We start from the raw sequence: 12,755 nt of genomic DNA, 5'->3' as shown, positions 1-12,755 counted from the left end.
TTGGCTCCGTTTCTGCGGCTCACGGCGTTTGCTGGGCAGGAGGGGCCGGGCGGGGGGCTCGGAGCGGTGTGGGCTGTAGGGAGCACAGCACCGCCTTTTGCCTTCCCTTCCGAGATGTCAGCCGGGGAGCGGTGCTGGCGCCTCGCACAGAGGCTGTTGCTCTGTGTGTGGTTTTCACAAATGTTTGGTGGTGATTGTCGGGTCCGGGTTTGAGCAGCTGCTTCACCTTCCCGCGTCCCAGCATCCCTGTTATTCCTATTCAATTATTCCTTGAATCGTCGGAGAACTGAAGGTGTTCCTGATGGGAATTTGCTAAGGTAGGCGAGCATCAGTGCTACCTCACAGAGGAGAAAACGAGTTGCTGAGACATTTGTTATCTGCCTTGAAGTCTTGTAGGAGTAAAACGGATTTCCTCCTTGCTTTCTTAGGAGGATATTTCTGTGACAATGCATTGCAGGAGTAGCGGTATGGATAAAGGATGTGTGCTGATACAAAGGTCGCTGGCTGGGCTGTAAGGTCACTCACTGAGAGGCTGGGAGGGGATTGGGAGAGCCGAGACTTTCCTTTAATTTGCTTTAAGCATCTTCATACCCTGCTGGCTTTCCCCCAGGCAGGGAGGAGGGAACTCTCAGCTGGCTTTGAGAGCTGGGGATGGTCCTACTGGGAATTTCCTCGTGGCTCTCTGTTGTGTGAAGGGCAGAGAAGGCTGCCAGCAGCTCTCCTGGTGTCAGAGAAGCTCTGAAGTCAATGTGAATGCAGCACTTGTCTCCTTCCGAAGGGCTCTCGGCTGCTCCTCCAGTGCAGGGTGAGCAGAGCAGGGATGTAATAAAGATGAGTTTATCCAAACAGTTGTCAGGATCTCCAAGGAGGCAGCCCTTGGAAAAGGGGACAAGTATCAGGGTGCCATTAGCACTGTTCTTGTCCTGTTACGGTGCCTGAGGGCAGAATGAAGGTTGCATGTATGAGAGAGCTTTGTTGGTTTTTTTCCCCTCCCACAGAGTAGTGGGTTATGTCTTTCCTCCATTTCTGTCACCGTATTAAAAAGTTTCAGTAAGTGGAATGGAGTAGGAGAGCTGTGTGAATCCATTTGGACAAATGGCTCTGCACAGGTTGTTCTCCCTGTTTTTCTTCAAAGCTGTCTTTGAAAGTTAACAGCTCTTGATTATGGCCGTTTGATGTCCCTGTTGGCCTTCTCTGCCATAAAGAGATGGGACAATTCATGATATCCATCACTGTCACTTCCTGATTCCTTTTCCTCTCTTTGAACAAATACTGTGTTCTGTTCTTCAGTTCCTGTGTGGATTGTGAAACTCCTAAGACCTAAAGCAGCTCTGGTACAGCAACATCCCAATTCAGATGCTTGAAATTGCTGCTGAGGGTTTCTTCAAGTTGTTGGCAGTAACTTGGGCAGGGATGTCCTGGGTGCACATGGCCAGGCTATGGAGCCTCTGGAGCACATTGGAGCTGTTGTGGAGTGCCCCAGGGAACAGCTGCTGTTTCCCCTTTCCCTTAAATTTTGGAGTTCAGACTCTGGCAGTGGTAGCTGGAGGGACCACGAGCTGTAGGGAAGGACAAGTGTGGTAATAACTGGATGTTTTAGGGCCTCTTCATGCTGGGTCAGACTGGGGCTTAGTGAACAAGTCCTCTGTTTCGTCAGTGTGGTTTGTGCACCTTCTGTGAATTCACAGAAAGGGGCAATGTTGCTGTAAGTGTTTCTGAATGGGATAAACCTGGGGTTGTCTGCAAATCCCAAGACTGGTGATAATTATCCAGAAGTGCCTTCTTGGAGAGAGTTTGGGTGTGAACTTTCGATCTGAGGGACAGGAATAGATGATTGTGCTCCTGCAGTTACTTCTTTTATTTAGATCATATTCTCCTAAGAAGGGGTCTCTCTGCATGTCTGCATATAGGAAAAGAATCAGGCTTAGACAATCTGAACTATTTTTGCCTATTTGAAGCTGGGTTTTTCTCAGTCTGGGGTTGTGCATGTTTGTGGTGTTACTTGTTGCACCATTACACGATTTCCTGGCACCTCAGATGCAAGATTGTCATCTGAGCGGGTTTTGTGCATGTATTTTGAAATATAAATAATTGGAAAAGGCTGTGAAGGTGTGTGCCCTGTTTGCTGGAAGTCTGGGCCTTGCCAGGGCTCTGTGACTGAACCAAAACAGAGCTCCCTTCTAGAAGTTCTGACCTGGCACAGAACTCAGCTTGCAGGCGAGGCATCCCCCAGGTGAGATTATCACCTGGCCAGGCCCATGAGTTACACAGATGTTTTGGGTGGTGTCCATGTTGCCATTGCTAAGCTGCTGCCTTTGTTTGGAGAAGATGAAGCACATTTGTCAGTACAAGAGCAAAGATCCTGATGAGAAAAGCCCCTGGCTTCAACTTCCCTGTGCTCTGCCAGCTCAAAAACCTGCACTGAGCATTTCCTTCATACTTCACTTCCAGAGCTCCCCCACCTGTTGCATAGCAGCTTCCCCATTTCTTGCTACCAACTGTTCTTTCCTGGCAAGGCTTTACAGAGTCGCCCTCTTGTCTTTCCTGTTGCCTGGTGCCGCCTGAGTCATCATCATCTGTATGCAAAGACAGCCTAATTTCTGCCAAAATTGTCATCAAAAATTTCATCTTCTGCATGTTCATGTGTCTCCTGAGTGTCTGCCAAAGTTCTGTCCTGGTCTTATCACCTCCCAGCCCGCTGGGGCAAGGGTGGCACTGGTGTGGTTTTGGTTTTTGAGTAACATTGTGTAGGTCTGTCACTTCAGTGACAAATGAGATAAGGGCTACAGGTTGCTGGCTGCTCTGGGGTGCAGTGTGGGACAAGAATGCAGATTCCTTCCAATACTTCACCTGTCAGGAAGACCTTTTCCTACTCAGTGGAGGGTCACTGAGCACTCCCTTTAAAAATTGGGAAGGCAAAATTTAGTGTAGCACAGAAAATAAGCTCCATGTTGTCTCAGGGCAGATCAGTATTGAAGGTCAGGCAGTTTTAACAAGAGTGTTTCCAAGCTGGAGCTTTATGCATGCTCCAAGTGTATTTGGCTGTGCCTAGAATAGATCTGAAAATCCCCTTTGTAAGCAAAAAAAGATCACAGAATGGTTTGGGTTGGCAGGGTCCTTGGAGCTCATCTTGTTCCACCCCACTGCCATGGGCAGGGACACCTTCCACTATCCCAGGTTGTTCCAAGCTCCATCCAACCTGGCCTGCAACACTTCCAGGGATGGGGCAGCCACAGCTTCTCTGGGCACCCTGTGCCATGGCCTCACCACCCTCATAGGGAACAACTCCTTCCTAATATCCAATCTAACCCTACTCTCTGTCAGTTTAAAGCCATTCCTCCTTGTTCTGTACCCCATGGTCTTGTAAACAGTCTCTCTCAATTTTTCTTGTAGGCCCCCTTCAGGTACTGGAAGCCACATGTATCTGATGACTCAGTACTAACATTTTCTGTAGGTGCCTAGCATTTGCATCTTAAGTACATTTTAGACTTTCAACCCCGTGATATTTCTGCCTTTTTTTTTTTTCATCCTGCTCAATTCCACTAATTCTGGATGCTCTGGTTGGCCCTCACTGGTGTCTGGGCCAAACATACCTTCCTTGCCTTAGAGTAAGATGGAAGGAAGGTGATGAAGAGGAAGGGGTGTGGGGGTAATAAACACAGATTTAAATTTTTTTTTTACCCCAACCTGAGGAAGGATCCCCATGATAGAGCTGCTGTTTGTCCACACCTGGCCTGTGGAGTGTTCCCCCTGGTGCTGTATCAGACTGACTGACTGTGCTGAGGACGCACAGGGGCAGTGGGGATTTGGTTTCTTATGTCTGCAGCATTAGCTCAAGAGTTGTCCCAAACAAAGCTCCAGGTTTTGTGTGGTTTTCCAGTGGTGCCATACGTGCTGGGAGTTTAGGAGTTAGTAATGCTGTGAGATTATACCAGAGCTGATGTCCTAATGCAGGCAAGCTGCTGCTGGCTAATGCTCTTTAAAGCTTGATTTTCATTTCACAGCCTTCCTGCCCATGCTCGAGCTGGGTTACCTGAGGTAACAGGGAGGGGCTGAGGAAGCAGCAAGGTGTGTTAAATGAAGGATTTGCTGCTGCTTTGTGGGATCTGGGTTCTCCTAGAGCCCTCATGGAGTTGACTGAACCTTCCAGCTTGACTTGTCACCGTGCTCACTAAAAAAGGGGTGAGAAAGTTTTTGCCATGTTACTGAGCTGTGTTGTGGCCTGGAGGGGTGAGGAAAGCAGAGTGGAGCAGGAGGGAGTGGTGATGTGACTGTCCCTTTGGGTGCAGTCGCTGGTGTCACACTTGACCCCACAATAACTACTCTTCTGCAGGTAGTGGCCTGTGAGCATCCATCTGTAATCAGCTCCGGGGTAACTGCTGCCGTGCAGAGCTGGCACACATCCAGTGCCAGGGCTACAGCCCTCTTCTCTACTAACCCCTGGAGTTTGCTAACACAGGGAGCTCACATCAGGGGGAGCAGAAAAGTAAAGTGATGGCCTGCTCAATGCCCCATGCTCAATGCCCCATGGTGCAAATAAAAATTGCATTTTTCTTGTGGTTGGGCAAAGCCAAAGTTTTCCTAATTGCAGATGAAGAGGCAGAGACGCCCAGAGTGGAAAGTGACTTGATGAGGGTGATGCCTTAGGTTTTAACCTTTATATTTTTCAAATTCTGTACTGCTTGGTGTGTGACTCTGAAGTTTCTTGTAGTCTGTTAATTTCTGCTCTCTCATGCTAGGTACACGTAACAGAGCCTCTCTGGGCCTGCTTTCCAAGGACACCAAGACTGTCCTAGGCCAAAAGTATAAACCAAAGAGCTGCTAAGGGGGGGGGGGGTAAGCTGTGCAGAAAACTGAAGCTTTAATTGGAGAATTAACCCTGCTATGCAAATGAACCAAACCTATAAAAGGGTGAAGAACTCGTGACCTGTTGTCCATCTTGGGGTCCATCTTGGCAATAGCCCCTGGCCCCAGGGGGTACCTTTGAAGGCCTTTCAAAGAAATACCTACTTTTATTCCCTTACTCCCGTCTAGTCTCTGTTTCTAGGAGGCCTCTCAAGGCATCAAGGGTCACAAAACAAAGCTAAGAACAGCTTTTGTGAATTTAATTTCTGTTTAATCACCTGACTGCCTAGCCTTTCTAATGTCTGGGATGAACATTTCCCGTGTTGTTGCCCATCTCTAATGTTGTTCCAGTGTTTCTGTTGTGTTTTACTGTTTCTTCTCCTTTTTGCAGGAAAGGCTGAGATATGTGCTGGGCTTGCTGTTGTTGCTACACAGCACAAACTCGTTCTATGTACCTGGGGTGGCTCCTATCAACTTCCACCGCAATGATCCTGTAGAAATAAAGGTAGGATGAACTCAGTGCTGTTAGTCTGTCTGGTTTGGGGGTTTTTCGTCTTTTGGGTTTTTTTCTTTTTTATACCATAGCAGCTAAGAGGGGCTGGAAAGTTAAATTTGGGGATCCTGTTGCTGAAATTTTGTGTTCAGATATTTCCTCCGTTTCACAACATTTGGGTCCCAGTGTGATTCCTTTTCTTGCCCCTGATCTCTTCTACCAAATTCCTTCAGCAGTTGCACCAAAGTCCTCAAGATGTTGCTCTGTTTGGGGAAAAGGTCCCTTTCTCACTGTGGCTTTGAAGTGAATTTAATTTCTCCAGCATTATACTGACTCTAAAAGTGCTTACACAGAGTGTGCCTTTGGGTGGAAAGAGAATGGTGGAATAAGGTCTGAGTCAGACCTTCTCAATACCCAGTTTGCTCAAGCTGTGTCTCCAGGGAAATCCACAAGAAGCTCTTCCCGAGTGGAGGTGTTTGTCCTCGAGCCTTGCAGATCTTTCAGCCCGGCCTTGCTGGGAGCTGTTCCTGTGCAGCATTACTCAATGACGAGCTGCTGCACCTATCCATGAGGAAGCCAGGCTTTGCTTTCAGACATCAGTGATTTATAGCCCATTTCATTTATTTTTCTAAAGCTGTGACCTCTGTCTCAGCAAATCCAGCACCCTCGGGGCTGCTGAGGTTGGCTGCTCCCAAGTGAAACACAGCACAGTTTTCTCTTTGGCCACAGGCTGCCAGATGTAGGCTATTTTTAAGCAAATGAGACTTGCCTGTGGCTACAGTAAGCTTCCCAGAAGAAGATGGTTTTGGAATGGCTGTTCTCAAAGGGATTTCAGAAGCCAAATGCTTCCTCAAGTGCTTAGGCAAGTCAGTGTATTTGCCAGCACTCTTCCAATAAACAAGCTTGGCTGTGTTACAAAACACTTCTGTTTTTCAGAGCAACTGAAAAACTGTGGCCTTGGCTGTTGTGGTGTGTCTCTGCACTTCCCTTGTACCCTGTGATTTGTGGAAACTCTCCAGGAATGTTTGTGGTTGGTCACCTTGTCTTCCCAGACTGATGGCTCTCTGGCTTTCCTTGCAGAGATTAAAATTGCTGAACTCTTCATGGCACTGGAGGCCAGACCTCTAGGTCCAGTGGGATATGAATTTTTGTTTGAGGAAATCTTGTATGAAATGTGACTCCTGAATCTCTTTTGAGCTCTTTGTTGTTTCTTAGGACTCCACTGAGACATAAATTTGTGAAACCACCATGCTTTGTTCTCTGAGTGTTTCTCTGTGAATGAATTGCTACTGGAAGTCTCTCAGGAACATCTGTCTCTGTTACTATTTTTAATAGTAGTAGTATCTTCTGGAAGTGAGCTTTATGAAAGGTGTCTTGAAGTAAGCATCAACTTCTGGATGGTGCTGAGAGGACAGGAAATTATCTGGGGTTCTTTCCTGGGGATAATCCTTCTGTTCTTCCTGCAGGCTGTGAAGCTGACGAGCTCCCGGACCCAGCTGCCATACGAGTACTACTCACTGCCCTTCTGCCAGCCCAGCAAGATCACATACAAGGCTGAGAACCTCGGTGTGTACCTGTCGGACAGTATGGGGGGGTGTTTACAGGGGCAAAAGCAATTTCAAGTGTCACTTCTGCTGAGCTGTGAGAACCTGCTTCCTCTGATTCACTGCGTGCTGGCTGTCTGCAAACGGCAGCGTCTGTGTGTTGGACAGAGGAAGTGCTTGTTCTGAAGGAGAGCGTGTAACCTGCTTCATAAGCAGTGCTTGATACTTCCAGCAAAGAAGCTAAACTGTCCTGCAGTCTTATCCTTGCACCTGGGGTAGCAAAGGAGACCTGCTGTGGTCCCTCCAGCTGCACAGTGCCTGGCAGCAGGATCAGCAGCAGGAAGCCTGGCAGTCTCCAACCCTGCCCGTATTTTCCTGTTTTCCAGGTGAGGTTCTTCGAGGGGACCGAATTGTAAATACACCTTTCCAGGTTTCCATGAATGTGGAGAAGAAATGTGAAGTTCTGTGCAACTTTCCCAACAAGCCAGTCACCCTGACAGTGGAGCAGAGCAAGCTCATTGCCGAGCGCATCAGGGAGGATTACTACGTCCACCTGTGAGTCACCTTGAGCATGGGTTTGTGTCGGGGGAATTTGGTGCTGTGGACAAATTTGATCTGAAATCTGTGTTTTCAGCATTGCTGATAACCTCCCTGTGGCAACACGGCTGGAGTTTTATTCCAATCGTGAGGAAGAGGAGAAGAAGAAGGAGAAGGATGTGCAGTTCGAGCACGGATATAGGCTTGGGTTTATGGACGGTAACAAGGTAGAGAATTGAGCTGCTGTGTGAGGGTGCCTGGAGGAGATCTGGGTGTCTGTTAGAGGTCTGCCAGAAAGTATCAGAACTGGGAATGCAACCAAAAGGTTTTATAAGCAGTGGAAATATGAGAGAGGGGTCTCTAGTGGGAAGAAGAGGGTGGGTGCTGGACTGCTGGTACAATAACCAGGAGTCCTTGCTTTTATTCACTGTGTAACTTTGGACAGGCTCATGCAGTGGTTTCCCCTCAGCAGAGCAAAGGCACTGTGCCCCCCAAGGCTGGCTGATCTCTGGTGTTGGAGTCTTTAGTTTTCCCTCACTGAAGCTGTTTTCTGCAGTTGTTGCTTCTCAGCTTTGCCACTGTGTCCCATGGGGTGCTGATGTTTTATTTTATGTCACTGTTTCAGTTCTACCTGCACAACCACCTCTCCTTCATCCTTTACTACCACAGAGAGGATGTGGAAGAGAGCCAGGAGCACACCTACAGGGTGGTGCGCTTTGAGGTGATTCCCCAAAGCATTAAACTAGAAGGTAAGAGACTCCTGAGGAGGGGGGAAGAATCTCCTGTAGGGACAAAAGTCAGATGCCACTGATGTATCAGGGTGCCAGTTGTTGCTTCACAGGGCACAGAAATGAGTCTAAATTATAAGAATAATAAACCACTTTGTTATTAAGGAAGTACCAACAGTAGAGACATATCCATGAATTGCAATCCATGGAAAATCAATTCCTGTAAAAAGATCTGACTTTGAGGTTTTGGGGTTGGATTTTTTTTGCACTGTGTCATCTGGTATGAGGCATGTCTGGCATTCTAGCTGTTGTTGTGGTGCAGATCTCCCTGACTGGGACATTGTGTGCTAGTCCAGGGACACACAGGATGTTTGGAACTGTTCTGGGGGATTGAAATTTAAAAATAATGGTATGGGGAAAGCACTCCTACCTCAGTGAGCCCAGTGGAAAAGGGTGTCTAGAAGGGCAGTTGCTCATGGTGTGCATCACCCCATGCAGTTCTCCTCTGGCAGAGCAGGCACTGCTGCAGAGATCTTGTTTCTCACCATATAATGTGGAATGGAGGATTTGTTCATGGTCTAGATCCTTGGCTTCAGAACCTCTGGCTTTTATCCTTCCCATTTAGGAGAGCCCTGTGCATAGCTTTCCTGAAAGTTTGTTAATGGTGCTCCACCGCTGGTCAGGAGAATAGTTTTGCAAACTGCAGAGCGGGTGAGCGAGTGCTTTCCCACCTGGAATTACTGCAGCCTGATGCCCTCAGGGTGATGCTCCGTGGGAGAGGTGGTGCCTGAGGGAAGGGCTGACCCTGTGCCATGCTTTCTCTTACAGACTTGAAGGCTGATGAGAAGAGCATGTGCACCCTGCCCGAAGCCACGGGCTCTGCCCCTCAGGAAATAGATCCTACTAAAGAGAACCAGTTGCTCTTCACCTACTCTGTGCACTGGGAGGTGAGGCAGTACTGGGGAGCTGGCTGGCAGTGATGCTCCGAGTGTCTGTCACTGGAGTTGTGGAAGACATTGGGAATGTGCTGGTGTGAGAAGAACTCTCCTGTTCTTTTAGGAAAGTGACATTAAGTGGGCTTCCCGCTGGGACACGTACCTGACCATGAGTGACGTGCAGATCCACTGGTTTTCTATCATTAACTCAGTTGTGGTCGTCTTTTTCCTTTCAGGTGAGTGGATGTGTGGGAAGAGGAAGGCTTTACCATTATCTGCAGGGAATTTTCTTTAAGCCTTAGCTGCAGGTGACTTGAGGAGGATGTGGCCCCATCTGAACCTGGTCAGAAGGGGCAGGAAAACAGTTTAAAGCCTCCCAGTTCAAGCAGTGTCCCGTAGGGTCAGGCAGCTACCAGCCTTTTTCCTGCTGGGGTCATTGAGGGAGTAAAAAAACCCACAAGAAAGCCACAATGCCCCATTTCTGCTGGAATAGTGCCTTCCCTACCCTTGGGGTTTTGTTTCTGTCTTTGCTGATGACTCAAGACCTCTTCTCCCAGCCAGAGCAGTGTGTTGGTGGGAGCCATGTAGTTGTACAGCCTGAGAGCAGCACAGCCGTGTAGCAGCCTCTGAGCTGAACCCAGTTTGTGCTTGTTTTCAGGGATTCTCAGCATGATCATCATCCGGACTCTGCGCAAGGACATTGCCAACTACAACAAGGAAGATGACATTGTATGTGTTTGTCCCAGGGGCTGGGATTAGAGGGAGGGAAGCACAGACCAGGAGGGATCTAGTGTGCAGACTTGGGTGTATTGTCTCTTCCCTTGCCCCTGTTTTGCTTTGAGCCCTGGCCATGGGAGGGGCAGTTCTGTTGTGCTGTCACACACCTTCTTCTGTCTGTGCAATCACATACCTGTTCAGATGTCTTCAGACTTAAGCAGTGACTGCAGACAGCTCTGTCAATGTGCACCCTGGCACTGACAATTCAGGTCTCAGCTGTTTTTAGCCCAAGGGAAAAAAAGTTTGTTGGCTAGAGTGGTGTAAAATTCAGTAGAAAACCTCTTAGGCTGGCTGTGGTAAGACCTTAATTTCTACTGGCATATCACATCTAAATAACCTCCTTTTTCTGTTGTTGCTGTAGGAAGATACCATGGAGGAATCTGGTTGGAAACTTGTGCATGGAGATGTCTTCAGGCCTCCACAGTACCCTATGATCCTCAGCTCTCTCCTGGGTTCTGGAATTCAGCTGTTCTGTATGATCCTGATTGTCATCTGTAAGTGGCACATGTTGTACAGGGTGGCTGTAACACAAATGATGCTCAAGGAAGTTTGACTTCACCCTGTGCTCACCTTAGCTGGAGTGAGGCCCATGAAGCTGCTTCCTGTTGCCATCGGCCTGGGCTCGGCATTGCAGAGCTGCTGGATGACATTGCCCAGCTGAAGGCAGCTTTGCGTGATTATATATCCTTTGCCAAGCTGTGAGCCCTGGCTGATAGTGGGCTGGGAGATTTTTGCCCAGGTGTGCCTTGCCTGCTGAGCTGCACCTACCTGCTTCCATCCCTGGGGAAGCTGAGGCTGAAGCATGGTCTGTAGCTGGGATCAAAGCTGTGCCTTCCTCTCTGGCCGGTGCTGGAGGCTGTGGATGCGTTATGCTGTGAAGGAAATCAGGCCTGTGCAGAGATTTCAGGCAGCTGTGGGCTGCAGATGGGACAGGCCCCTGTCCTTCAGCTGCTGCAGCACACGTTTCTCAGAGCTGCTGTTCCTTGTCCTGTTTCCCTCTGCAGTTGTTGCTATGCTGGGGATGCTGTCGCCTTCGAGCCGGGGCGCGCTGATGACAACTGCCTGCTTCCTCTTCATGTTCATGGGGTAGGTGCCTCCACGGCTTCCCCCCCGGGCTGCCCAGCCTCTCCCCAGCAACAACAGCTCATTTTCGTTGTCTTGGCTTGTTTCTGTCCAGGGTTTTTGGTGGATTCTTTGCTGGCCGCTTATACCGGACTCTGAAAGGCCATCGATGGAAGAAGGGAGCTTTTTGTGTGAGTCTTGGATGTTCTGTGCTGCTTATCCAGGTTTGCTGATGGCAAGATCTGTGGATAAGCTCCAGGTGTTTGTGGTAGCTGGAGATAGTCTGGCTGTGTTGCACATTTGCTGTGGGTTGAGTCCTTGTAGCTGTACAGAAAAGGCACCATCCGAGCACATACTAGAGCAAAGAGGATTGTCCAAGATCCTCTCCACCTCTGTGTCCTTGTTCTGTAGCAGAAGGGACACTTCCTCCACATGTGTCTTGTCCCAGAGATGGACTCCTTCCAGAGGAACATCTGGCTGATGAGTCAGGTGCTTTCTCTTATGCAGTGGTTCCTCTTGCAGACAGCAACCCTGTACCCGGGCGTCGTCTTCGGCATCTGCTTTGTCCTCAACTGCTTCATCTGGGGGAAACACTCCTCTGGTGCGGTAGGTGCCACCTTCAGTCTGGGGCCTTCTGGGTGGGAGGGGGTCACTGGGCTGATAGGGACTCACTTGGCTTCCCAGACCTTTCCAAGTGGGTGACTGGCTTAGCCGATGTCATCAGTCCCCAGGGCAGGTGAGCTGTCAGCCTCACTTCTGTGGCTCTTGATGTGATTCCAGGGGCCCTTCCCTACCATGGTGGCCTTGCTCTGCATGTGGTTTGGGATCTCCTTGCCCTTGGTCTACCTGGGTTACTACTTTGGATTTCGCAAGCAGCCGTATGACAATCCTGTACGGACAAATCAGATTCCCAGGCAGATCCCGGAGCAGAGGTGGTATATGAACAAATTTGTGGGGTGAGTGATGAGTGTCTGGGAAATATGGTGAGTTAAACCCCCTCCCCTCAGTCCCCTTGGGTTGCTGAATGTCACCTGCTGCTCCCTGAACATGAACAGATGGCAGATGGGGTTCCTTGAGACAACACTGATAATTTGGATGTGGTATGAGGGGTACTTGTAGCTGTGGTATGTGCTCAGCAGTGGGAGGAGCTGTGTCATTGCCTGTGAATTTAGTAATCTGGAAATGCAGAGCCTTTGCTTGGAATGTTCTGTGTGGTTTTAATTCCTTTAACAAGGAATGTTTAATGTCCAGACAGTTATATTGTGCTGCTTATGGTTTTTCTTTCTGCTCTGTAGGATCCTCATGGCTGGTATCCTGCCTTTCGGAGCCATGTTCATCGAACTGTTCTTCATTTTCAGTGTAAGCATTTAATCCACTTTCCTCCTCAATAGGATTCCTTTCATGCCAAAGCTTTTGAAAGGGAGGGGGCTGCCACTGGAGCAGTCTCCTATTCCTGTACTCTCTAAAAGGGGATAGCTGGTTTCTTCCAGGCCATTTGATAGTTTCCAGAGAGAGCTATGGGACTCTCCTGGTGGTTTGAAGGATTGTGGTAAAGATGAAATTTACTGTAACGTGACATCCAGGAGGGATCTTGGTCTTGAGACAGTCACTGTTCCAGCTGCTGCCCGTTTTTCACTTTGTATGGATGGGGAAGAATTTGCTGTTCCATTGCTTGGGAGATGCAGGGGAATGAACAAGCTACCTGAGAGCTGTCCTTGTGCACCTTTTTGCAGCCTGAATCCTCTGAAGTGACCCTGTGAAATGCATTAGATTGGTGGTTTCATCTACATGGGGCTGAGGGGCTCATTATTTTCCCCTGGCTGGCTGCCAGAAG

At 48.8% G+C, this 12,755-nt stretch overlaps 1 protein-coding gene across 1 annotated transcript in view; it reads left to right on the top strand.

Moving 5' to 3' along the window:
• Positions 1-1,697: 1,697 nt before the first annotated feature.
• The window catches only part of TM9SF4 (transmembrane 9 superfamily member 4), a 15,426-nt gene continuing 4,368 nt past the window's right edge, over positions 1,698-12,755 (top strand). The window contains exons 1-15 of the mRNA XM_017735616.1: positions 1,698-1,705; positions 5,197-5,350; positions 6,805-6,904; positions 7,269-7,437; positions 7,517-7,646; positions 8,045-8,168; positions 8,976-9,094; positions 9,207-9,318; positions 9,741-9,811; positions 10,221-10,353; positions 10,864-10,945; positions 11,037-11,112; positions 11,444-11,527; positions 11,702-11,877; positions 12,217-12,280. Of these exons, the coding sequence (XP_017591105.1) occupies positions 1,698-1,705; positions 5,197-5,350; positions 6,805-6,904; positions 7,269-7,437; positions 7,517-7,646; positions 8,045-8,168; positions 8,976-9,094; positions 9,207-9,318; positions 9,741-9,811; positions 10,221-10,353; positions 10,864-10,945; positions 11,037-11,112; positions 11,444-11,527; positions 11,702-11,877; positions 12,217-12,280 (1,602 nt within the window). The remainder of the gene's footprint in view (positions 1,706-5,196; positions 5,351-6,804; positions 6,905-7,268; positions 7,438-7,516; positions 7,647-8,044; positions 8,169-8,975; positions 9,095-9,206; positions 9,319-9,740; positions 9,812-10,220; positions 10,354-10,863; positions 10,946-11,036; positions 11,113-11,443; positions 11,528-11,701; positions 11,878-12,216; positions 12,281-12,755) is intronic.

This window comes from Corvus brachyrhynchos, unplaced genomic scaffold (genome assembly GCF_000691975.1).
Source record: "Corvus brachyrhynchos isolate BGI_N302 unplaced genomic scaffold, ASM69197v1 scaffold10, whole genome shotgun sequence".
NCBI classification, from domain to species: Eukaryota; Metazoa; Chordata; class Aves; order Passeriformes; family Corvidae; genus Corvus; species Corvus brachyrhynchos.
The sequence above is the reverse complement of the archived record's forward strand: the minus strand, read 5'-3'. Positions and strand labels throughout refer to the sequence as shown.